This window comes from Gastrolobium bilobum, unplaced genomic scaffold (genome assembly GCF_033153095.1).
Source record: "Gastrolobium bilobum isolate Gb01-03AN ecotype WA unplaced genomic scaffold, APGP_CSIRO_Gbil_v1 utg762, whole genome shotgun sequence".
In the NCBI taxonomy this organism is placed as follows: domain Eukaryota; kingdom Viridiplantae; phylum Streptophyta; class Magnoliopsida; order Fabales; family Fabaceae; genus Gastrolobium; species Gastrolobium bilobum.
The window spans coordinates 614,390-638,904 of NW_026899802.1; the positions used below are offsets into that span (position 1 = coordinate 614,390).

The 24,515-nt window shown below is 32.7% G+C and overlaps 1 protein-coding gene and 1 non-coding gene across 2 annotated transcripts; one reads left to right on the forward strand and one right to left on the reverse strand.

Moving 5' to 3' along the window:
- Window positions 1-11,900: 11,900 nt before the first annotated feature.
- LOC133293651 (uncharacterized) lies at window positions 11,901-14,253 on the forward strand. The gene has a single exon (XM_061492239.1). It carries the CDS (start codon window positions 11,901-11,903, stop codon window positions 14,148-14,150), a length of 2,250 nt encoding a protein of 749 aa, XP_061348223.1. The 3' UTR covers window positions 14,151-14,253.
- Window positions 14,254-23,657: 9,404 nt separating this feature from the next.
- TRNAY-GUA (transfer RNA tyrosine (anticodon GUA)) lies at window positions 23,658-23,751 on the reverse strand. Its single transcript has 2 exons — window positions 23,715-23,751; window positions 23,658-23,693 (listed from the first exon to the last, which is right to left on the reverse strand). It is a non-coding gene; the product is annotated as a tRNA-Tyr (tRNA).
- Window positions 23,752-24,515: the final 764 nt, after the last annotated feature.

Here is a 24,515-nt window from a genome sequence, read left to right on the forward strand (position 1 = left end):
TCACTTATCCCCTATATTTTTTTAATCACTTATCCTCCTATAATTTTTTTCATCCATACTCATTCTTAACATTCTTAGAAACTTAATCAATCTGTCTATTTTACCTTTCTTAGATGAAGATAATAAAAAAGAAAAAAATAAGATTAATTATGTTAAAAACTTACAACACTTAAAAAAAATTTAAAGTAAAAAAGATAAGAATAGAAGAAGAAAGTCCAAATATGTATAAATCATAAAAAGTAAAATAAATCGAGGATAAAAAATTAAGATAAAATGAATTAAAAACGTATAACTGTAACGGAAAAGACTAAAACTAAAAAATTGAAAATAATCTAAATCAAATAGAAGAAAATTGAATACCAAAAAAAAAAAAAAAATAGAAGAAAATAGATTGAAGACAAAATAAGACCACATATGCCTAAATCAAAAATAAAATAATAGACTGAGGTCAAAAAAACAAATTGCAAAAAAATAGACCAAATATGTTGAGGAGTTTTAACAGTGAAAAGACTACATGACAAAAAAAAGAATAAATAAAGAATAAATATGTCTAAATAAAAAAATAAGATTAAATATGTTGAAAACTTATAACACTGATTTCTTTTCTACTAGTTTTTTTTGTCCTACTTTTTCTTTTAACAATGATAAAAAATAATAAAAGTGGAAAAAATGAGAATAGAAAAAAAAATAAGTTTATAATATGAAAAATTATTGTCTCATTTTACATGCGATAACTATCTTATGTTACTCTCATATAAAAAGTTGTGTCATCATTTTTTTCTTTTTTAATGGGTGGTGGGTCCCACCACATCTTGTGTCCATGGTAGGAGATATGTATATCCAATAACATGAGAGAAATAAAATCCTTATAATATATTTAGTTTTTTCTTTGTCTCTAGAATAAGTTCCTTTTTTATTTAGAGTATTTTCATATATATTATTTTACTTTTAGAAGGCGTTTGGTAAAGGAGATATTTTTTTTTTACCAGGAAAATATAATGACTAGGGAAATAGTGAGAAAATGAGTTTGGTAAGAAAATGAGAAAAAAGTTGTTTGGTAAGACGAAAAATTACCAAGAAAATTGGTTTAAGTTTTCAAAGTCTATGTTTGGTAGAAAGTAAAATATTGATGAGATAATTGGTGTAAATTATGAAAGTGAGCATTGTAAATTTTGAAACTGAAAAAACAAAATGAACGCTTCACTCAGAGTGAGTCTATCTTTGGAGTTATTTTATTTCCAACGTTCGTCTTCCATGTCTTCATCTCTGTCTTCCTCTTTGTCTCTCTTTCAAAATGATAGAAGCCTAGCTCCGGCACGCTGAGCCTCTTCTCTGAACGGTCAATCAACGTCACAGATGCTTGGATTTAACAGCCAACTTCATAATTTATAGTATATATATATATATATCATAATATCAGCCATTCAATCAATGGTTATAACTCCACACTTTTTCATTGGTATAAAAAATCACTAAACTTGTACACAGATGCTTGGATTTAACAGCAGTGGGACCTTGAGATAACTATGAAAGGGATGGCTCTTTTATTCTCATTTTCATTGCATGTGCTTTCTATTTGACAACAGGTACTCTGTCTCTTAATCCTTCAGTCAGTGCCTTATGGTTGTTATAGAAATGATTAAAAACTATTATAGCTTGCAAAACTTGATATTTCAATTAATGAGATATGAACCAAATGACAGTAAGTATATACTACAACAGAAGACCCAGAATGAATGAAGACACCCAAGTTAAAGCCACCAGACATGCTTGACCTTTTAAAATTGTAGAAGCATTCTTGAGTACAAAATTAAGATCTTAATCTGGTTGTCTCTGTAAGGATGACCAAACGTTCCAGTTCCACAATCCAAAAAAAGTTGCATTGTTCCCATAGAGAATGAGAATAGTCAATGAACTACTCCTCCACCCCACCAATAATGGCTAGCTACTACTTCTGAATCTGAATCTTCCTCCAAGGTTTGAAGTTCCAATTAAACGAGGGTCATTTTGGACAATATTTTCTGCTCATTTTTTTCTTCCCCGGGCAACCACAAATTACCACCTTCGATGTGGGTTTCTAGCACAGTGCAATCATCGCTATTTTTCACAAAATTTTCGTTGCCTGGATACTCAGTTTTGCTGGGAGCTTTTTTTTGAATCTTCTACCAAATGCTGGCAGCTTCAAATCCCTATCTCATTTGCCTTGGTATTTTGGACAAAGACTGCTACCAAACGCTTTCTTAGTCTTTTCTGTTACTATTGTAAGTTTCTAATATATTTTTGAGTAAATATCTTTTTTAGTCCCTGGCAATATCCACAAAGCCCTTATTCGTCCCTAGCAATAAAAAAGGGCCAAATTGGTCCCTTAAATAACAAAAAAGAGGTCACATTCATCCATCTGTTAAATCCCACCCAACAACCCAACTAACGGTGCACAGTTGGCACGTTCGTTTGCTGACGCGGATGTGAATGGAACACCGTGGAAGACGAGACGATGACGTTTTGATAATGGCATCAATCTCGATGGTCGTGTGGACACCTGAACTTTGAATCAGTTGCATCTCCAACGCGTTGGGGTAAATTGAGAACCTTAAATCAGCCTTAATGAACCCTAAACAAAAAAATCCCCCAATTTCTGCGAACGTTGATGACTGAAAATCGACGACATTAGAAGACCTTTACCGGATTTGTTGGGGCATAGGAGAAGATGAGTCTTTCTTCTGGCATGGAGGGATCAAGTGGGAGTACTTCAATAGGGGGAAGAACACTGATAAGGAGTGCCAGTCGTAGGTGCAAATGTGGGAGACAAAGTATCGTCTATACCTCCAAAATTGAGAGAAACCCAAACAGGGCATTCTTTTGGTGCCCTAATTTCAAGGTATACACGTGTAATGTGAAGGTATTTAAGTTGAAACACTGGCTCATCGTGGTTTGTTATTTTGGCAGGAGAAGAAGCTGTTTTGTGATTTTTTTAGATGGGTAGATGACAGCAGAAAATGCAATCAATGTAAGGATTGGATCCAGCTCAGTAGATGAAATCTCATTAAGTCAAGAGGCCCTGCAGCAGTTGGTAGTTCTCAGCCACATGAAGGAAACTTGAGAGGAAGCAGCTCACCTCCATCAAATCCACAACAGACACATGAACACTTGTCAAATGAAACAATGAATGCAGCAACCAGTGGCACACGAAGCAGATTATTGGCCATCATGAGCACACCTGATTTTAGGCCACCAAGGCCTGCATCAAGAAAATGAAGTCTGCTGCTGTATATGACTTGGGAGTAGTGCATGAGCCAACTGAGAAGGGTTTATTATTATGTGAATGAATTTTTTTGTAAATTATGGCCATTATGTATTTGGAGGCCTTATTATGTGAATGTTTTTTTGGGAAAAGTTTGTTGTACCCTTTTTAATTGTACTCAACAATGATTCAAAGGCCATTTTGTATTAGAGGCCTTTCTTTTAATTCCTGGCAGTTGGCTTTATTCTGTAATGCACTACTGTACATCGATGTCTTCAAATATAATGATACTCATATCATGTTCGAACTATGATGTTTCACAGGGTTGATGAATGTTTAAGTTTACCATTTCTGATGTTTTTTAACATATGTAGTTGTAGTTGATGTTGTTGTACATCCATGTCTTCTGGTTTAACAAATTGGACTGCATACAAATCCTCTGCTGTCATGTTCCTGTTGTAGATCCATGTCTTCTGGTTTAACAAAATTGACTGCATATAAATCCTTTGAAGTCATGTTCCTGTTTTTCTTTGGTTAGGGACCAAAAAGGACCCCGTGTACATTTGTCAGGGACCAAAAATGGCCTCGAGCATTTTGTCAAAGACTACATTGGCCCTCGTGGAATTAAAATGGATCACAAATATACAGTCCAACATGGAACTTCTGATACAGTAATTTATTGATTTAGGCATATATATATCTATACATTGTGGTTTGTGATACAATGCAGCTTCACTGATACAACTATTCCATGCCTAAGTATGCAGTATACCATACTACAACAAAAATAGCATAGAGATGGCATTGGATACACAAATATATGATGCAATTAGATGGAAAGGAATACATTGAAAGCTTCTTTATTAATCAGATAGAAATATATGATGCAGACAGATTCGAACCAGCACATAATAGCCCATATAATAAAAGCTTCTTTATTAATTTGGATAACAAGAGTACTGAGTACTCATTACATTTCATTGAAGAAAAAATACATTGGGGTCACTTATTTTGATTGTTACCACACTAACAACAAAAATACAAATGATAATCACACCTACACAAGCAGCAACTAAAACCCTACAAGACCTACCAACATGCCTAATTTCCTTGTCCATCCTATCTAACTCTGAAACCATCTTCAGGTATAGCTTATTCAGCTTTCTTTCTTGGTCATTAATCTTCAGTTCTTGCTCAATAATCTGCACACCTTGGTCATTCAGCTTAACTTGCAATTGCTCACTCATCATCATGTCCACATACTTCAACTTGAAATCCATTTCAGCAAGATCCAACTCCACCTTATGTATTCTTTCATCTTTCTGCTCCAGCCTTTCATTACAGACGTCATCTACCTATCTAAAAAAAAAAAAAAAATCAGAAAACGGCTTATTCTCCTGCCAAAATAACAAAGCACGATGAGCCAGTGTTTCAACTTAAATACCTTCACATTACACATGTATACTTTGAAATTAGGGCACCCAAAGAATGCCCTGTTTGGGTTTCTCTCAGTTTTGGAGGAATAGACGATACTTTGTCTCCCACATTTGCACGTACGAGCGGCACTCCTTGTCAGTGTTCTTCCCCTATTGAAGTACTCTCACTTGATCCCCCCATGCTAGAAGAAAGACTCATCTTCTCATATGCCCCAGCAAATTCGGTAAAGGTCTTCTAATGTCGTCGATTTTCGTCATCAATGTTCGCAGATCTTGGGGATTTTTTTGTTTAGAGTTCATTAAGGCTGATTTAGGGTTACCAATTTACCCCAACGCGTTGGAGATGCAACTGATTCAAAGTTCAGGTGTCCACACAACCATGGAGATGGATGCCATTATCAAAACATCGTCGTCTCGTCTTCCACGGTGTTCCACTCAAATCCGCGTCAGCAAACTAACGTGCCAACTGTGCACCGTTAGTTGGGTCGTTGGCTGAGATTTAACAGAAGGATGAACGTGGCCTCTTTTTTATTATTTAAGGGACCAATTTGGCCCTTTTTATTTGCTAGGGACGAATAAGGGCTTCGTGGATATTTTCAAGGACTAAAAAGAGTATTTACTCTATATTTTTTTGAGGTAGGATATTTTGACTACTAATTTTTTCTACTACCACTCCACTACCACTTTAATCACCATTGGATTAAAAGATATTTTTCTTTTCTCTCTCTTCATTCAACTTTTCCTCTAATCCAATGGTAATTAGAGTGGTAGTGGAGTGGTAGTAGAAAAAATTGGTAGTCAAAATATCCTAACCCTATTTTTTTATCCGGGGTCAATTTATTTATTTTTTGATTGAGATGTACTTGGGCATTTTTCCTTTTATTTTTTTTTACTTTTAATTTTTTCAATAAGTTCTGTAAGTTTTTAATATATTTGATCTTTTTTTTCTTTATTTTTTATTATTGGTCAATTTTCATCTTCTAAGAAAGGCAAAAGACGTATATTAATCAAGTATCTAGTGGTGTTAAGAATTGGTTTAGATAAAAAAAAAATCATAAGGATGTATGTGATTAAAAAAAGTATATAAGAGGTAAGTAATTCAAAGCAAAAGCATAACTTTTCCCCATAAATAAATAATAACTATGAATGTTTGAAATTAATATTGATTAGATAATGGAAAATTTATTATTTTATATTTTTATTTTTATCTTTAGAAACTCAAATAGGTTATACCATGAGTTAATAATCTTTATTTTTATTCATATTTAAATATTTAAAGAAAAAAGTTAAAAAAAATTCTCTACTATTTTGCTTTGAATAACTTACACCCCTACATTTTTTAAATTACTTACCTCCAATGATTTTTTCTTTCCAATTCCATTCTCAACACCGTTAAAAAATCTAACTGATCTTACCTATTTTATCCTTCTTAGAATAAAAGAATGGACTAATGACAAAAAAGAACAAAAATAAGATCAAATATATTGGTAGCTTACAACACCTTCAAACAGGACTAAAAGTAAAAAAAACGTAATTGAAGAAAAAATCAAATATGTTTAAATAAAAAAATAAAATAGATTAAGGATAAAAAAATTAGAAGAAAAAAATAAGAGCAAATATGTTAAAAACTTACAACAGTGACATGAAAGAATAAAATTAAAAAAAAAATCTAAAAAAAAGAATATAGACTGAAGACAGAAAAAAAGTTAGAGGAAAAATAAGGCAAAAAAGAAAAAAGAAATCTATGAGTGTCGAACATATTTGCGTTTATTTTTGTCTTCTATCTTTTTTCTTTTTTGTCCTCGTACAACTTTTTTCTTTTTGATTTGGATATGTTTGATATTTTTCTTATATTTTTATTTTTTTATCACTGTTAGAATAAATGGATGAAAAAATAATACGAAAAAGAAATAAAAGAAAAAGAACTCCGTGTTGTAAATTTTTTTTCCCTTAATCTATTTTTTCTTTTCTATTTAGACATATTTGGTCTTTTTTTTTTTTTTTTTGTCTTCTATAAGACCCAACAACTTGCAAGTTGCAATGATTATCTCCACAATCTAACACAAAACTTTTCAGCGTGATTTGTCCTCACTCACATACTTCCTACGAAAACTTCCCAGGAAATTACTCATTTCATAATTTTTCTAAGTCAAACACGCTTAACTATAAAGTTATTTCATTTTGGGATACCGAAAAATAGATGCATCTTATTAGTATATGTAGTATCAATTACTTCTTATAAGTTATTCTCAACTTTATCGTCTCATATCAGCACAGTCTCTGAAATTCATCTTTTTCGGGTATTGATTCGATTCATTCATGTACCCTCAGCTGCAAGATTTAACATGAGCAGCTCATTATACGTGCCTTTTCGCACCGACGATCACTCCCGCATGTTACATCTTCACTTTATTTTTTTTAAACTATTTTGATTTTTAATCTTTTCTTCTATTGTTATAACATATTTGATCTTATTTTCTTCTTTTTTCTCAGTTTATTTTTTTATTGAGCTTTATTTCTTTCATTTCACATGAGAGAAATCTCGTTTCCTACACGTAAAATAAATAGTGGGACCCACTTTACTTTAAAAAACAAAACATGGAAATCGAAGTAAGTAGGAGAAAAAATTTCTCTTATGTGAAATGAGAGAAACAAAACCCTTTTTATTTTAGGTATATTTGATTTTTTTCTATTTTCATTGTTTTTTTTTATTTTTTCTATGATTATTGTAAGTTTTCAAAATATTTGGCCTTATTTCTTCTTTCAATTTATTTTTTGTCATTGGTCTATGCTCTTATCCTAACAAGGATAAAATAGGTAGATTAATTAAGTTTCTATTAGTGTTAAGGATGAATTTGGATTAAAAAAATTATAGGGGATAAATGATTAAAAAAAAGGATAGGAATGTAAGTGATACAAAACAAAACTATATGGGTTTTTTTTGAAATTTTCCCATATTTAAATGAGTAATTAAATGTATTTATTAGTTTATTATCCACAATAAACCTTTAAGTCTTTAAATGGATAATTAGTTTTATTTTTTAAAATAATTATAAATTTAAGTGTTTGAAATTAATTATAAGTATATCATTATAATATTTAATAATTTTTACTTCTGTATTTATTTTTGAATATAGAAATGAATTACAAGACATATTTATAATTTTATTACATTATTATTTATATTTATGATTTTTTCAGTTTATATATAATTTTTAAAATTTAAATGAATAACGAATTAGAAAAATTAAAGTGGGAATCAGCTTTACGATTTTATAGATATTGAAAGTTGAAACTACAACTTGTTGATTTCAAACCATAGAAAGTTATATCAAAAAACAAAAAAGTAGCCATCGTAAAGAAAAGCATAATATTTTTTTTAAAGAAATCAAATTATGCACGTGCGTTGATCATTACCGTCGCAAAAGGTTGTAACACGTTTTATTCATCGTCCATTTTAATATATTTTATCACAAGTTATTTAATGCTTCACAATTCTGCTATTACTTTAGAGTAATATTATGCAGTATCCAGAGGAATAAATAAGTTAGGTTAGGTTTTAATTTAAATTAGATTTATGTAAAAAAAATCTTATATCTAGCTTGACTTGTTAGATTATATAGATTCAAATTATAAGTTTAACATGATGTGTACTTAAAAAGTAAAAGTTTTGGTCTAATCTTGTTAGTTCGTTTAAGCCTATTAAATATTTAATAATTAAAAAATAACTAATATAATATTATTTTATTATTTAAAATTAGGAAAATATTACGCTCTTTTCACATAGGAGCATGATATACTTATCACCAAAAAAGTTTATCACTCTTACAACCAATTTAATCACCGTTGATTTCTATCAATCTAACGATTATATTGAGAATTAATAGTTAATTAATAAATGTGACACAATAAATGTTATTAATTTTTAGTAAATTATAACCGTTAGATTGACGAAAATCAACGGTGATTAAATTGATTGTAAGAGTGGTAAATTTTTTATAGTGGTAAGTGGATCTATTCCCTTTCACATAAGATAACTTCTATTATGCTCTCTCACTTCAATTTTCCCACCCTCACCTTTTTTTTTCTTGTAATGGTGGGACCACTCATTTTCTTTCTACAATATAAGATAATTATCTTATGTTAAAATGAGAGTAATAAAACTCTTAAAATTATTATTATTATTTATTGTATTTGAAATAAATAATATAGTATAGGCTGACCTATACGTTTATAGACCCGATATGCATAAAAAATATATGACTTATTTTCTAAATAAATTTTTTTAAAATCTAAAGCTGTCCTATTTGATTATTTATAATAGGTCAAATTTAATCTCATATAAATTATGGGTTTTACATCTCTCATTTAATATGAGATTAGAAAATCTCTTACACACACATATTTTAATGAGTTTCACCATAAACAAAAAATAAAAAAATATTGCACACAAAATAAACTCTTACTTACTTACATGAGAAAACACTCTCAGTTACGTAAGAAAACAACTCTTTTGTTAAAAGAGAAACTGCTTTCCGATAAATTATATTATAGACCGTGTAAGCCAAACTAACCCATTTACAATGCTACCTGTATCTCATTCCATCATTCAAATATTGCTCTGTCATTTTACGGAACCAAGTATAGCATTGGAATTTGGAAGTCAAGCAACTTGATCTATAAAAAAATGAAAACCAAAACGTAAATGGCACTCAAGTGGTTTTGAAACAGTGAATATTTTGTCACACTTGGTAAAAGAATTTATCAGACTATCACGTTAACAGTAAATTTTGCCAAAATGCCACGCAGTATATTTCGCTACACTGTATAGTGAAATATGTTTGCAAGTAATTCGCTACACAGTGTAGCGAAATATATCATGTCAGGATACACAGTCAGCAAAAAATGACATGTGTCAAGCAGGCAGAAATTTGCTACACTGTGTAGCGAATTATGCTTGAATTCTGTCTGCTTGACACGTGTCATTTTTGCTGACTATGCAGCCTGACATGGCATATTTCGTTACACTGTGTAGCGAATTACTTGCAAACATATTTTGCTACATAGTGTAGCGAAATATACCACGTGGGATTTTGACAAAATTTACTGTTAACGTGACAGTCTGGTAATTTTTTTTGTCAAGCGTGTCAAAATGGTCAATGTTCCGGTGGTTTTAGTCTTATACTTCAATTTGCACTATGAAGAAAGGGTAAAAAATAAATAAATACGGTAACAAATTTAAAGTTTCTCATGGGGTAATTTAATAAATAAAATCATTTTTTATACACATGTGATATCTAATTTTTCTTTTTCTTTTTATTTCATACAACCTCACATTTTTATGGTATAAGAAATAAAATACATAAAAACAACAAAGTATTAAATTCATGAAATATTTTTATGTGCCCACTTAAAAGTAAAACTAAATAAATAGTAATATTTAACGATAAATTTTTATCTAAATCTAATTGTGTCATATGTTGAACTTTTTAACTACTGTCAAGAGCAGGCAAAACGCAGGTTTGGTGGGCCAACTCGTCCCACTAACTAAATGGAACAGGGCATACTGAGTTTTTTTAATCCATTTCAAAAGTAGGGCGGACAGATTTGTTTTTTGGCAGATTAATGGCGGGTATAGGCAGATCAGTGTAAAATAAGCTCTATTGACGGGCTAACCCGCCCAATCTGCCAAACGAGACGAGTTGGGGTCAAATTTTTTAATCCACTGTCAAAAGCAGAACAAGATGAGCTGACTTATTTTTTGGTAGGTTAATAGATTCGGCCTGCCCACTTTGTCACTTATCAGAGCAAACCTTTAGTGCTACCGATAGACCATGCATCGGTCCCAAAAAAGCAAAAAAGTGGGGATACAGATGGAATAAAAGTGAAAGTATGAGTTTAATGAAAAGAAAATTTACTTTTTGTAGAAAAAAAATGTACCCAAGTGGGTACATCCAATGTATAGAAGAAAATTCCCACTTATCATGCTAATGGAAAAAATTTTGGTGCTCCAAATCTATCCTTTTATTCAGGAAATGACACTTTTTTTTTTTTTTCTCCTCTCTCTCTCTTTTTCTTACTAATTGTCTGATTTAAATTGATTTGGAGCATGAGTCAATGGTAGTACAAACCACCGAAATTCTTCTCCCTCCTAAGTGTCTGATTACACAGGGTCTGCATTGCAACAGGTTTGAAATTCAATAAATTCGACCATGTCCACATTCTCAATACATCCAAATCCAATAACAAAAGTCATAAAAGGATTGCTCAGCCATAACAAATAATAATAATAAAAAAAAACCTTAAAATTTAATGAGCTCACTTTTAAAAAAAAAAAAAACAATTTTAAATTGCTTGAAACATAAAATAAACATTTTCTTTACTTTTAATATTTCATCCTTAAATAAATAATAAAATAATTGGAATGAAGTTAGAAGAGAACTAAACATTTTGTCAATAAAAGAATTCAGCCTTCGAAAACAATAAATATGATCATTTTTAGGTAAAAACCAGTATGAGAATAATACAAAAAAAAAAAAAAATTATAGAAAGAGAAAAGAAAGGGACAAGGACAAAGCAAGACGCACAACAAGACCCGAAAAAAAAAAAAAGAAAAGCCGAAACAAAAGGCACAAGTGGCGCGTAGATTCCACTTTCCAATCATGAGGTCTGGGTTTCGTACGTGGGACTTGGGTTCCAGGCTTCCAGCGTTTCCTCGTCGCACCAATTCCCCATCAACATCCCCGAAAGATGTTTACCACGCGCACGCGGTCGCCGCGTGAAAAAGCGTCACCCTTTGTTACTTCCTTGCATTACATTCATCCGAGAGTGAAAACCGTACGTGAATGTGGTTCACTCTCATTCGCTTTGCTATTTCGGTGTCACTGTTTCTCACACTCACTCTTCTATTTTTTGCTTTCTTCTTCCATTCCCTTCCTTTAACTCTCATCAAAATGCAACATCTCTGAATTAAAACACAACCTACCCTCTGAATTAAGTCTCCCGGATCGCATGGAAATCCACCGGAAATTCAAATTCCGGCCACCACCACTTCCGCCACCTGTTGTCTCAGGCTAAATGCACGGAATTCGATGCCGTTTAACTATTACACTTGAGTCACAGGGCGATGAAGATGATGATGATGAAGGGTATGTGACCAAACCATTCGTCCAGAGTAAAGATCATAGTTTTAATCACATTCACGTTCACGGTCACAGGCTGCAATGGCGGCTACTAACACTGTTGCTACGACACACTCTGCGGATTCAGCTTCAGCCGATGAAGCTACGGCAAAAGCTTTGCAAAAGCGCTATGAAGGGTTGATGATGGTTCGAAACAAAGCCATAAAGGGAAAAGGGGCTTGGTATTGGGCACACTTGCAGCCTTTGTTGGTTACCAACACCGAAACGGGACTCCCCAAAGCGGTGAAGCTGCGTTGTTCATTATGCGACGCCGTTTTCTCAGCCTCAAACCCTTCTCGAACGGCTTCTGAGCATCTAAAGCGTGGAACTTGCCCCAATTTCAATTCTGGGGCCAACGCCAAACCCATTTCCTCTGTCTCGCCGGGGAGTGCCGTTGCTATGGTGTCGTCGTCGTCGGTGCACCACAACCACCACCGCAAGAGGAGCTCTCCGACGGGTTCTTCGTACCACGTTCCGCAGCTTTCCGTGGTGGATCCGTCGCGATTTGGGTTGCCGGAGCAACCGCATTTGATGTTGTCTGGTGGGAAGGAGGACTTGGGAGCTTTGGCTATGTTGGAAGACAGTGTTAAGAAGCTTAAGAGTCCTAAAACTTCACCTGGGGTTGCTCTTAGCAAGAACCAGATTGATAGCGCGGTTGATTATCTCGCTGATTGGGTGTATGAGTCGTGTGGTTCCGTGTCTTTCTCGAGCTTGGACCACCCAAAGTTCAGAGCTTTTCTTAACCAGGTTGGTTTGCCAACGGTTTTTCCTAGAGAGTTCACTGGTACTAGATTGGATGCTAAGTTTGAGGAATCCAAGGCTGAGTCAGAAGCGCGGATTAGAGATGCCATGTTCTTTCAAATTGCCTCAGATGGGTGGAAATCAAAGAATTATGGGGCTTATGGTGATGAAAATTTGGTGAATTTGACAGTGAATCTTCCCAATGGGACCAGTTTGTACAGAAGGGCTGTGTTTGTTGCTGGTTCTGCTCCTTCTAAGTATGCAGAGGAGGTTTTGAGGGAGACAATTACTGGCATTTGCGGGAATTTTGTTCAACAATGTGTTGGGATAGTTGCAGACAGGTTCAACGCCAAGGCTTTGAAAAATTTAGAGAATCAGAATCATTGGATGGTTAATCTTTCTTGTCAGTATCAAGGCTTCAATAGTTTAATCAAGGACTTCACCAAGGAACTTCCCTTGTTCAGGACTGTGACCGAGAATTGTCTCAAGCTCGCGAATTTTGTCAATTACAGGTCTCAGGTTCGGAATAGTTTTCACAAGTACCAACTGCAAGAGTACGGGCACGCTTGGTTACTTCGAGTGCCATTGCGAGAGTTTGAGAATTTTAACTTTGGTCCTGTATATACAATGATGGAGGATACATTGAATTCGGTTCGCGCTTTGCAGTTGGTTCTGCTTGATGAATCATTCAAGATGGTATCCATTGAAGACAAGAATGCTAGAGAAGTTGGGGACATGATTCGAGATGTGGGTTTTTGGAATGATTTAGAAGCAGTGCACATGTTGGTTAAATTGGTGAAGGACATGGCTCATGAGATTGAGACAGACAAGCCACTTGTTGGCCAATGCCTTCCACTTTGGGATGAGTTAAGAGCGAAAGTGAAAGATTGGAGCTCCAAATTCCACATTGCAGAAGGAGCAGTGGAAAAGTTAATTGATAGAAGGTTCAAGAAGAACTATCACCCTGCTTGGGCTGCTGCATATATTCTTGATCCTCTTTATTTAGTGAGGGACACTAGTGGCAAGTACCTTCCACCGTTTAAGCACTTAACTTCTGAGCAGGAGAAAGATGTGGATAAACTCATAACCAGGCTTGTTGCAAGAGATGAAGCACATATTGCTCTAATGGAACTCATGAAATGGAGAACAGAAGGTCTTGACCCAGTTTATGCTCAAGCTGTGCAGATGAAGGAGAGAGATCCAGTTACTGGGAAGATGAGGATAGCCAATCCACAAAGCAGTAGACTTGTGTGGGAAACTTATCTAACTGAATTCAAGTCCTTAGGAAAAGTTGCAGTGAGGTTAATATTCCTTCATGCAACCTCATGTGGCCTCAAATGTAATTGGTCTTTGAGGAGATGGGTTTGTGCACATGGCCACTCCAGGACTGCATTGGACAAGGTGCAGAAGTTGATATTTATTGCAGCTCATTCCAGATTGGAGAGAAGGGATTTTTCCAGTAATGAAGACAAGGATGCAGAGCTATTTAACCTGGCCAATACCGAGGATGATGTGTTAAACGAGGTTCTTGTTGATACATCCTCAGTGTAACATTTTTTTTTTTACCTCTTTTTCTTTTTGGGTTAATCAGTTAGGACTTTTAGTTTTTTAGGATTTATTGAATTCTTTCTACTACCCACTTCTTTTTTCATGTCTTCTTCCATCTTCCTTTTTAAAATTGTTTTTTTTTTTTTACTCCTTTTGCATTTTGAACACTTACCGGAAGGACTTTTGAGGCGTCAGTGATTCAAGCAACTTCCCCATCTTTTCACCCTAGCATGATTTCAAGTTGTTAAATACTGGGAAAGCGGGAAAGATTATAACGTTAGAGAAAAGTGTTTGATCGATTCCAGAAAGGGAAGGATGTTGTAGAAATTATATTCCTCTAGTAGTTTGAGATAAATAATATTTGTAAAGGAGAAGTTTTTATCAATTCTCCTTTGATTTTAATACCGTTTCCTCACTCAAACTTTCTCACTATTTTTGTAAATTCAGAAGCAAGAAGCAAGCATGTGATGTTCCCCCCCAAGCGGGAGTACCCTTCGGCATAAGAAATTGTCTCAATGTAATGGAATGTGGTTTATTTATCTTTCAATCTTGTGTTTATATAGAATGTTCAAAGGTATCCATTGCACTTGTAAAATCTTGAAAAGTGCTAACGCTTTCAATCACTCCTATATTGATGAAGTCTTTCCACTACAAAGGCAATCAGCTTTATGTCTCTCAAGTCAAAGTCGAGTATAAATCATCCTAAATCTCATCTTAAACTCACACCAACCACGGGACATTTATATACATTGTGGTTATACCATTTATATAACCGAGTTCATGGGACACCCATAGCGTTACCCAGCAAAAAATAACGTTGTACTTGTTGAGAACTTTTCCTGTTTAGATGTTGAAAACAGTGTGGAAAGAGAGAGAGAGAGAGCATTATGAAGAGAGAGTTAACCAAAAGAATCCAAGAAAGGAATTGACTTGAATTTTTATGCCACTGAGGTGTCTTTAATGGTCAAGCATCAAAAGTATCATTCTCAAACTCGAGAGTGAAGGGTTTGATTCCGAAGTGGCAGGTCTACCTAAATCTAACCAATCTTGCTCTTTTGGTCTCAACTTTGAACCCGCCATCAAACAAACGAAGAATTATTACGTGCTCCAGCTGCATCAATTAATGCATGCTTTTATAAGTTTATTTTTAGTACTACTTTAAGACACATCCACGTAGATTTTACACCCTAACTTAAAACCAACGGCGAAGATCTTCTTGAAACATTTGTTAATGGAAAATGTAATTCTCTATTACGAGTATTATATAGTTGTAATTTGAAAAAAAAGAAGGTTGTCGCGTAGTAATAATTGTAATTGATTGTCACATAAAATTTCTTCTGCAATGAAAAAATAAAATAAATATAATGATAATTTGATTCTTTCTCGCCGTGATAAATAGCAGAGACTGCAGAGTAGAGAAAATTGGGGAGAAGTTTGGGACCATTTATTAATTGCTGCTCGAAGAGCATTTTAGAATTTCAACGACAAAGTAAAAGTCTTTTTCCAAGCATTGGTTGTTATACATTAGATATCAGAGTTTTCTTCGGTCAAATCATCTATTTTTCTTTTGGACCACAACAAAATTTATTCTTATTTATTCAACATGTGTTATGTCCTGCAATATTCAATATATTTTTCAAACCATATTTGTTATGTCATATTTTATAAGCAGAATGTAAATAGATTTAGAAACTCTGTAAGTTATTGTCGAACTATTAAAAAAGAGAAGAAATAAAATAAGTCCGAAGCCTACAATATGAGGCCTTTGTGTCTCGGGATGCTGTCCCACATTTTGCTGGGACGGCTCCCCGAGACTCTGTTAGCTTTCTCTATTTTCCATTAAGTGTCATCTTAATATGAAATATGAATGATACCTAACATTTTTATGTTGGGTAACTTCTTTTATAAACATTCCAAACGTCTTCATGTTCATGCAGAGTCGTTGGATGATGCTATCCAATATGATTTTGTGGGAAAGGTTTTGAGAGGACCCAAAGAAAATGAAGACTGTCGGCATGAAGCAGCACAGAAGATGCTGGGGGGAGCATTTCTTATCTTACAACGAATTTTAACAAACTTCTTTCTTTTTTCAAACGCTTATCCTCACTTTACATATGTTTGTGGGGTTGAAAGAAATTTTATTAAATTGATTTGTTTGCTAAAGTCCCATAACTCAAAAGTGTTAATCTGCTTCAAGGAATTGTTTGTTGAATGAGAGCAAAGGTGCTGGTAACAGTTTATGGCAAATGAAAAGGGAAGCACGTATTTATATTATTTCAGTATTTTGTTATAGCTTGTATCAAATTCAAGCGACAGCATTACAGATGGTTGTTCATTCTTTTGAAATGACAACATAACATGCACAAGTAGATCAGTAAATTGAATTGTTAGCTTGACAGTTATGCATGTCTTCGATTAGGGGTGGAATCTAGCTTAATCAAGTGAAATACTTAAATTGGTTAGATTTCAATACAAAACTTAACAATATAAAGCACAAAGTTTAGATTCGAACAAGAAGGCGTGAGCTCAGATATGATACAAATCTTTCTTTTTTTTTTTTAAAAAAAAAAAAAGTTTGAAACTAAGCTAAACTAGATTGAATTCGCAACCACAGTACTAGTTAAGCTTATTCCAAACTCTGATTCGAATATGCCAACAAAATTTGCCAATTGAAATGAGCTCAAAATTCAGTTCAAAATTTGGTATAGAGGGGCCCAAATATAACAAATCCAACTTGATAAAACACTTGAAATATGTATATATTAGAATTTAATATAATCAAGAAGTTTCACTTACTTGAGTCTAATAAATGTTTTGATTAGCCAATCTTTAATAGCTGCCAAAAACATTTGAACTCTGAATTCCAACCCATTTAGTTCACAAATTAAGGGAGTTAACACCGCTTTGCAGGTTTATTTTTTTTATTTTACGAACTTCATTTTTTTCCTTTTAATTATCTCGAAGCTTCTTACTTCTTAGTGCCATAAAACAAGATTTAAAACATTGATTTTTGTTGCTCCAAAAAAAATTTAATTTTTGTAATAATTTCATAATGCTCTTTGTATCATTTCCTTTTCAGTAAAAAACAAAGGCTAATTGATAGTGTACTTATTATGGTCATATGTGTCAATTATGCTGCCATTGATAATAACTGGATGGACCCCCTTCTCTTTTGAGAGAGTGGATTTAAGTCATCGATCACTCTCCTTCATAAGCAAAGCAGTTATCCATTATGGAAAAGCTGCCACTATTCTATTTCACTCATATTTTTATAGAAGAATTCTTAAAAAATATATATATCTACCCAAAAGAAAAATCTTAACATACACAAAGAAATAAATAGAAACAGAAACATGATACATCCTCCCTCTATTCCATGAGACTATGGTCTAATGTAATTATAGTCATAATATATATCCTCGGAGCTGTTTGGAATAAGAATCTCTCTTTTCTTTTATGGTTTTCACATTCATGTACCCACCACTACAAACAGTAAAAAGGTGAAAAGATTAAACTAAGTGGTGGAGTCTTTAACTTTAGGCAAATGAAGTGATTGTGAGTAGTAGAAAAGTAGAATGAAGAATCGAGTATATAGTATTATCACCCTCTCATAGGGTCTTCTAATTACTCATTTAGTGGACAGACAGAAATCATTGTCGGCAAAGCCTTACTAAAGCTGACCACTTACCAACTAAAAAGTTTCATTCTCTCTCACTTTCTCTGTATTTGTTTGTCTCTTTCTTTCTCTCTAGAGGTTAAGCTTTTTCACCAGTATGGTATGCAATGCACCTCTCTACATTTGTGGTTTCAAGGAAAGGAAAGGAAATATAATGATTAGTATTGGACGACACTCTCTTTATACAAGAATCTTCTCCTGTTCCAATGCTCTAAATTATGAAACTTTTTTTTTAATCTTTCCCTCCCCATTTATTAATTATTGTTGTTTTTACTTAATGGCTGACTTTATTTGTGTGTCCTTTTCTTCCCGGAAGAGCACATTAAGGCATTGATGCTTGGTAGAAAGAAGAATGCCGTTGTGACTTGTGCTTCAAGATGGGTACCCACACGAGTCCTAATTTTAATCTTGGTAATCATTCTGCTGCAGCCTTTGTTTCGTTATTTTCACAAAATTTAATGACATCCCAACTTTCAAATTGTGTCTTTATTTTTCAAGTAGTAGTTCAAATTATGTGTCCTGCTAATTGCTGACTTTGAAGTCTGAAGATTTGGACTAATTGCACAAATTAAGCAAGCAGCATATGCCTTTTCCTTTTTACTTGACATGGCAACAAGTATATGAAAATGGTATTCACTGACCATCTTCACATCTGACTTAAAAAGAATAATTAAGTGCTCAAAGACTTTAGTAGTTTGTTGTAGTTGATATTCTTGCCTTCAATAAAGACCGTAAAGTTTGAGGTTTGTGTTAAGATTAGTGATCTCTTACTACGATTTATTAATTTTTAAGTTAAAAAGGATGAGGAAAAAACTTTTACCACTTTTCTTATGATGATTTGTCTATAAGCTTCATTTCTACACAGGAAAAAAAAAAAGGTGTTTTGCTTCATTGTTATTAAAAATCATTGATCATTGATAAGATTGAATAGCAATATAGCAAACATATTCTAAATCACGAGTCCTTGGACAATTAGTCACATCTTTTAAATTTTGATGTCATTAATTAAATGACGAGTCCTATGAATTGAAAATGCATCTTCCCTCCCTCTACAAGACCAAAGCAGTGCACGAAGCATGGACCACCCAAGAGTGTGTACCCTTTAATAGATTCATTCCGTTTTTAGGTCAAAAGACTCAAAACTGGACATATATTTTTAACCTGAATTAAAAATGCATGCCTTCTGAAGAGAAAGATACTGTTTGAAACTACCTGTTTTTACTGTTGTTTCACATGGTATAGTATGGTACATTATTTTATTGTACCTTTCGCTGAGAAATTTATGTCTCTCTTAAACACGAGTCCAAAAAGTCTTCGCTCTTTATGTATTTTTCAGGCTCAACTTGGTTTTCTTTATACATCTTTGCTTTGATAATCTATATATACAGACGTTTATAAATTTTTTTTTTCAAATTACACTAAGTACGACCGGTCGTATACTGCATGATTAAAGTATGACTGGTCGTATTTAGTGTAGTTTGTAAATAAAAAAATTTATAAATATAACTTGCTCCGTATATATATATATATATGGGGGAAATATTACTCTCATTTTGCATGAGACATCTTATCTTATTTTCTCTCACTTCGATTTTTGCACCCCACTTTTTTCTTTTTTCTTACAATGATGGAACCCACCCATTTTCTCTCTACAACATAAATAATTATCTTATGTAAAAGAAAATTAATAAAACTCTCTCTATATATATATATATATATTTGTCTGTGGCCCTTCCACCTTGCGTTCATGTACATTTATAGGATTAGATTGTTGTACGATTGCTCCCTCCACCACTGGTCAGAATTAATTATTGTTCCTTTTAACACCTTAGCTAAATTTTTTAGGCTAATAGCAGACTAGCAGCAACTGGCAAGTAGAATAACAGAGCAACCCAAATGGCAGTTCCTTCAACAGATTGATTTAAGTTTTGAAAGACACACTTTTTGACTTTTTTCCCCTTCTGTTCCTTCCTTTTTATGTATCTTTTTCATGAAAGTAACCCTTATTATGTTTGCTTCTGTATGTAGTCATTAGTATTCAATTTAATTTACAATTTGAGCCTACTTTAAATTTTATTCTAACAGCTGCAAATGTATATTTTGTTCATCCAACTGTAAATCTTTTTTTTGTTATATATGTTTATGGTTAGATAAAATCTTTCATTTTACCAAGTATTTATAGCTTACATTTGGGCTTTTTAAGAGACCTAATAAATCTTATGCAATTGGGCTTGGCCAAAACATATCTAATTAAGAGGGTGGATTTTGTGTCACAGTCAATCAAACTATGTTAAAATATGTTTGATATCAATTTTTTTAAACTTTTCTACAGGTAGTCAGTCTGGTGTACATGATAAACAGTTTATCCTAGAGTTTCAAATCTTAATACATGATATTATTATACTATATGATTTCCTGCAAGTGTTTTATTCTGTGACGTGGACATCTAGGACTAGGACTAGATACACATCATGCTCCCACTTGGACGTGTATACCGAAATGACAGATATAACCTTGTACTATTCAGAATCCAATGCTATGGAAAAAGGTAGAAAGTGTAGTTTGGGCTTTGAGAAGCAGCCCTTTTATAGGAACGTTACCTGTTTGTCCCTGTACAGAATCTCTAAACGAGATAAGGTGGGTAGTATTGCAAATTCATTGGCTAGCTTTGTGCAAAAGATAATTTTGGTTGGATTAGTTATCCACTTTCACATTATATGATGCTAAGAACCTCTTTAATTTTGCCCAATTGCACTAATTACAAGTCACTCAGATATTAGTATAGGAAACATATCAAATACATGCTACTGTACAAAATGTACGAGCGTATGTGATAACATGATATTAAGTTAACAGACCCTTGTAAGCCTTATGCTCTAATTATTACAGGGACATCCCATCCATCGAAAATAACCGAAAAGGATTGTTATTCTGTTGGCATGTAAGTTCTATGTTTTCGACTTGACAAGGATGATCATTGTTTCATGTTTGGTACATTCTTTTTTATTTTTTTAACTTTTAGGACTCAGCAGGATTTCAAATGAGATACACTCATGTCCATGTCCGTGTCCGTGTTCTCATGTCATGTATATGGTTGAATTATAACCACGTCAAAATCTCCAACAGTTATTACGCCTGTAATGGTGCATGGACATTGTTTTCAAGCCAAACCTAACAATGCGTCACAGCTCACAACATGATGATTATGACTGTCAACTTAGTAAACCCAAAAAGAATGATTTTTTAAGGTGTCAAATAACTCAATGACAAAAGTATTGTTAGTAGAAACAGATACCTCAGATGAAATTATGTTTTTAGGAGTTTTAGAACCACATAATTTATTTATTTTTATTAAAGTTGTGTAAATTCGAAGAGGGCGAGTCCAAAGTACCGGTAAAATTATTTGTTCGAATCGAGGCAAGGATTGTCCTCATCCAGAGTTTAATGGAGTGATTGATTGTATTTGAGGGATTGAGAATTTACCTCATTTGGGATTATTTGCTTATTTAAAGTTCTTTAATATTTTTTGGAAGAATTTTATCCTTTTTTAATCTCATTCGATGATGAGATTAATTGAATAATTGATATATTAATAAAAAAAATGAATCTTTTGTTGACATATATATATATATATATAAACAAAAGATTCATTTTTTAATTTTTATTTATTTATCTTATTTAAAAGGTCCTGAATTGTGCACTAGTTATTGAGCTATTTAGAAATAAGCCTATTTATCTTATTTAAAAGGTCCTGAATTGTGCACTAGTTATTGAGCTATTTAGAAATAAGCCTGTAATCCTATTTAAAGACTTTAACGCAAAAAAGGCTGTCAAATATATTTTCAAGCTAGGCTTTTAAAATTGTCATGCCAGGCTAAAAAATAAAAAAGTCAATGTCAAGTAACAGGTCTTACTATTTAAAGCATAGTTTGACCCATTTTCACTCCTAACTCTCACATAGTATCACTTATTCTACTATTGAACTCACCCAAACTTACATACCCTGCACTAGAGAGGCGCATGTTGAATCGGGATTAGGTAGATTTTTTAAATCTGTGGAATTTACCACTCATGATACACTAACATTTATATTCTTCTATATATTTTGACATTCTAACACATATCCTAGAGATTTAAAAAAGGATTCAAAATTTGCTGTATTTTTAATTTCAATTATTAAATTTGTTGAATTACGTTATCATTTTATTAAGTATAATATAAATATTTGAAATATTTTATTTTTAAAAAAAATTGATGAATATTATAAATTTAACTTTATTTTTTTGTTACAATATTAAATATTAAATATAATATTCACTATATAAATTAAATCTATCGTATTGAAATCTAAGACTTTTTAAAATTAACCTATGGAAACGTCAATGTTGGTGCCACATGATCCACGACATCTGCTAAAATATGCTCCTAGACAGCTTGATATCTCTGGAATATTTTATTTTATTTTCCGAATTCTAGTACTTTTCTATTACATCTGATTTTTATATAATGAGATGAGTTTTTTTAAAATTATATATATATATATATATATATATATATATATATATTTAAATGAAATTGAAGTTATTTTGCATTTGAAAATGCAATATCGAAAAAACACTTTTAACATGTTAAAACTAAAAAATATTTTTTATATATAAAATTATAAGAGCATGTGAAACCAGATCATAGGTCCTGGACCAAAAATTTTATGATGGAACTGAGGTGAGAAAAGGAGAGAAAAAGTTGAGGAGAGAAAAGAGAAAAAAAAATTAATACACGTGTCAGTTTTTGAATGGAATGACCACAGTGATCCTGGAGCACATTGAAAAATTCTCATAAAAATAAGACTTGGGGTTAGGGAAATAATAATAATGAAAACAAGATTTGGTGGTGGTGATTGGTTGAGATTAAGTGACTATTTAGATTATCTCTTTTTTAAGTTAGAAACTACTTATAAGTTATAAGCATAAGTTAGGCTAAACAGATTTTGGAAAAAAAATTTATAATGAAAAGTTTTTTTTATATAATGAAGAAAAAAGCTGAAAGCTAAAAGCTTTTAGGAAGAATTTTTTTTAAGCTCTTATCTTTTTTTCTTGAATTATGTGCTTTTTTTAAAAGTGAAAAGTTATAAAAATAGAGAGAGAAATAATTTTCTTGAAATATGTGCTTTTAAGCTAAAAATTTTATGTAATTATCAAACAATTTTTAATTTTTTTTTTTTTAGTTTTAATTTATAAATAGCTTTTAGCTTAAAAAAATAGGATTCAAAGAAGCTCTAAAGTTGAGTCAAATTTGAATTTTGAGAAAATCATTTAACCTTTGAATTTTGCTTCTTCTTTTTCAGAAACAAAAAATTTTAACAAAAAGAAGAAGAAGAAGAAGAGAATTTTAATATTTTTTTGGTTTCTACTTTTTCTAAAAACTGGTATCTAAACAGTTATTTAGAGGTAAGCACATTTCTCCTATTTGGGTATTTCAGGATTGGCGAGAGCGACCCCTATTTGGGAAATTTGGATACTAAATAGTCTTCAAAAGAAAAACTGAGAAAGAGAAAGGCCGAAAACTTGGTTCCAAAAATGGAAAAAGTGCTCCACCGTTATCATACTGTGATCCCGAACTTACTGTTAAAAGATTGAAGAAAAATATGTACTAATCATTATAGGCTTATTTTGTATTTAGGTAGATTTCTTTTGTAATTTTTCCCAATATGAATGTTGAAGTTAGAGAATGAGAAGGTATATGGCGAAAAGAAGATATAATTGACAATATTTTATAAGTGCATCAGCAAGCATGTTATGTACATGAAAAAATCATTTGTCAAAAATAAAATAAAATCCGACCTGCCGGATTCGAACCAGCGACCTAAGGATATCTTTCAGATTATAAACCCACTACAGTCCTCCGCTCTACCAACTGAGCTAAGGTCGGCCACATTTGTTCATTCGATATATTTGTAAAATGTTCTTTTACAATAAAATCTTTGAAGAGAGAAAAAAAATGCATAAAAGCACCATTGTGTCAATCGCATCTCACATGTCCACACGAAAGTGCTTGAATTTTTATTTTTTTTATAAGACAAAGTATTTAAATATATCTATTAATACATACCACGTATTTAATTTTGCTCTCATCATACCACAACTGAAGTCATACTCTAATATATGTTTTGGCCAATGCCAGTTCAAGTTTTTCGAGATGTTCTGCTTATATGATCTATCGCTCTAAATTATTGTTTTTTAATAGTTCAAATTTATAACCTAAAATAAACTATCCAAATTCCTTGCCACCAGTCGAGTTTTAAATCCTAATAACTTTCTAATTGTATTTATTTAGGAAATATTAGTTTCATGTTCTCATGTCATTGACATAAAATATATAAGACCCACTCTGTTATGGACATGAGGAAAGCCCACAGTCCCAGGCAGCCTAAATGATGCAAGCCCAGAGGTAAGCACTATAAATAGAAGCTAAAGACCACAGGTATGACTACTCTCTCTCACCCTATTTTATGCAATCACAATAGTGCACACACACTCCTTTGGCCAAGGCCAGTATATAGTGTGTAGTGATTCGCTGTTCTCAAGATACTTAATTCATGGGTATCTAGAGAGAAAGCACTAGATCCAAGATCAACCATATGACTTAAGGTCGGACATCTCTGCCTCAGGCAGAACATTGGCGTCGTCTGTAAT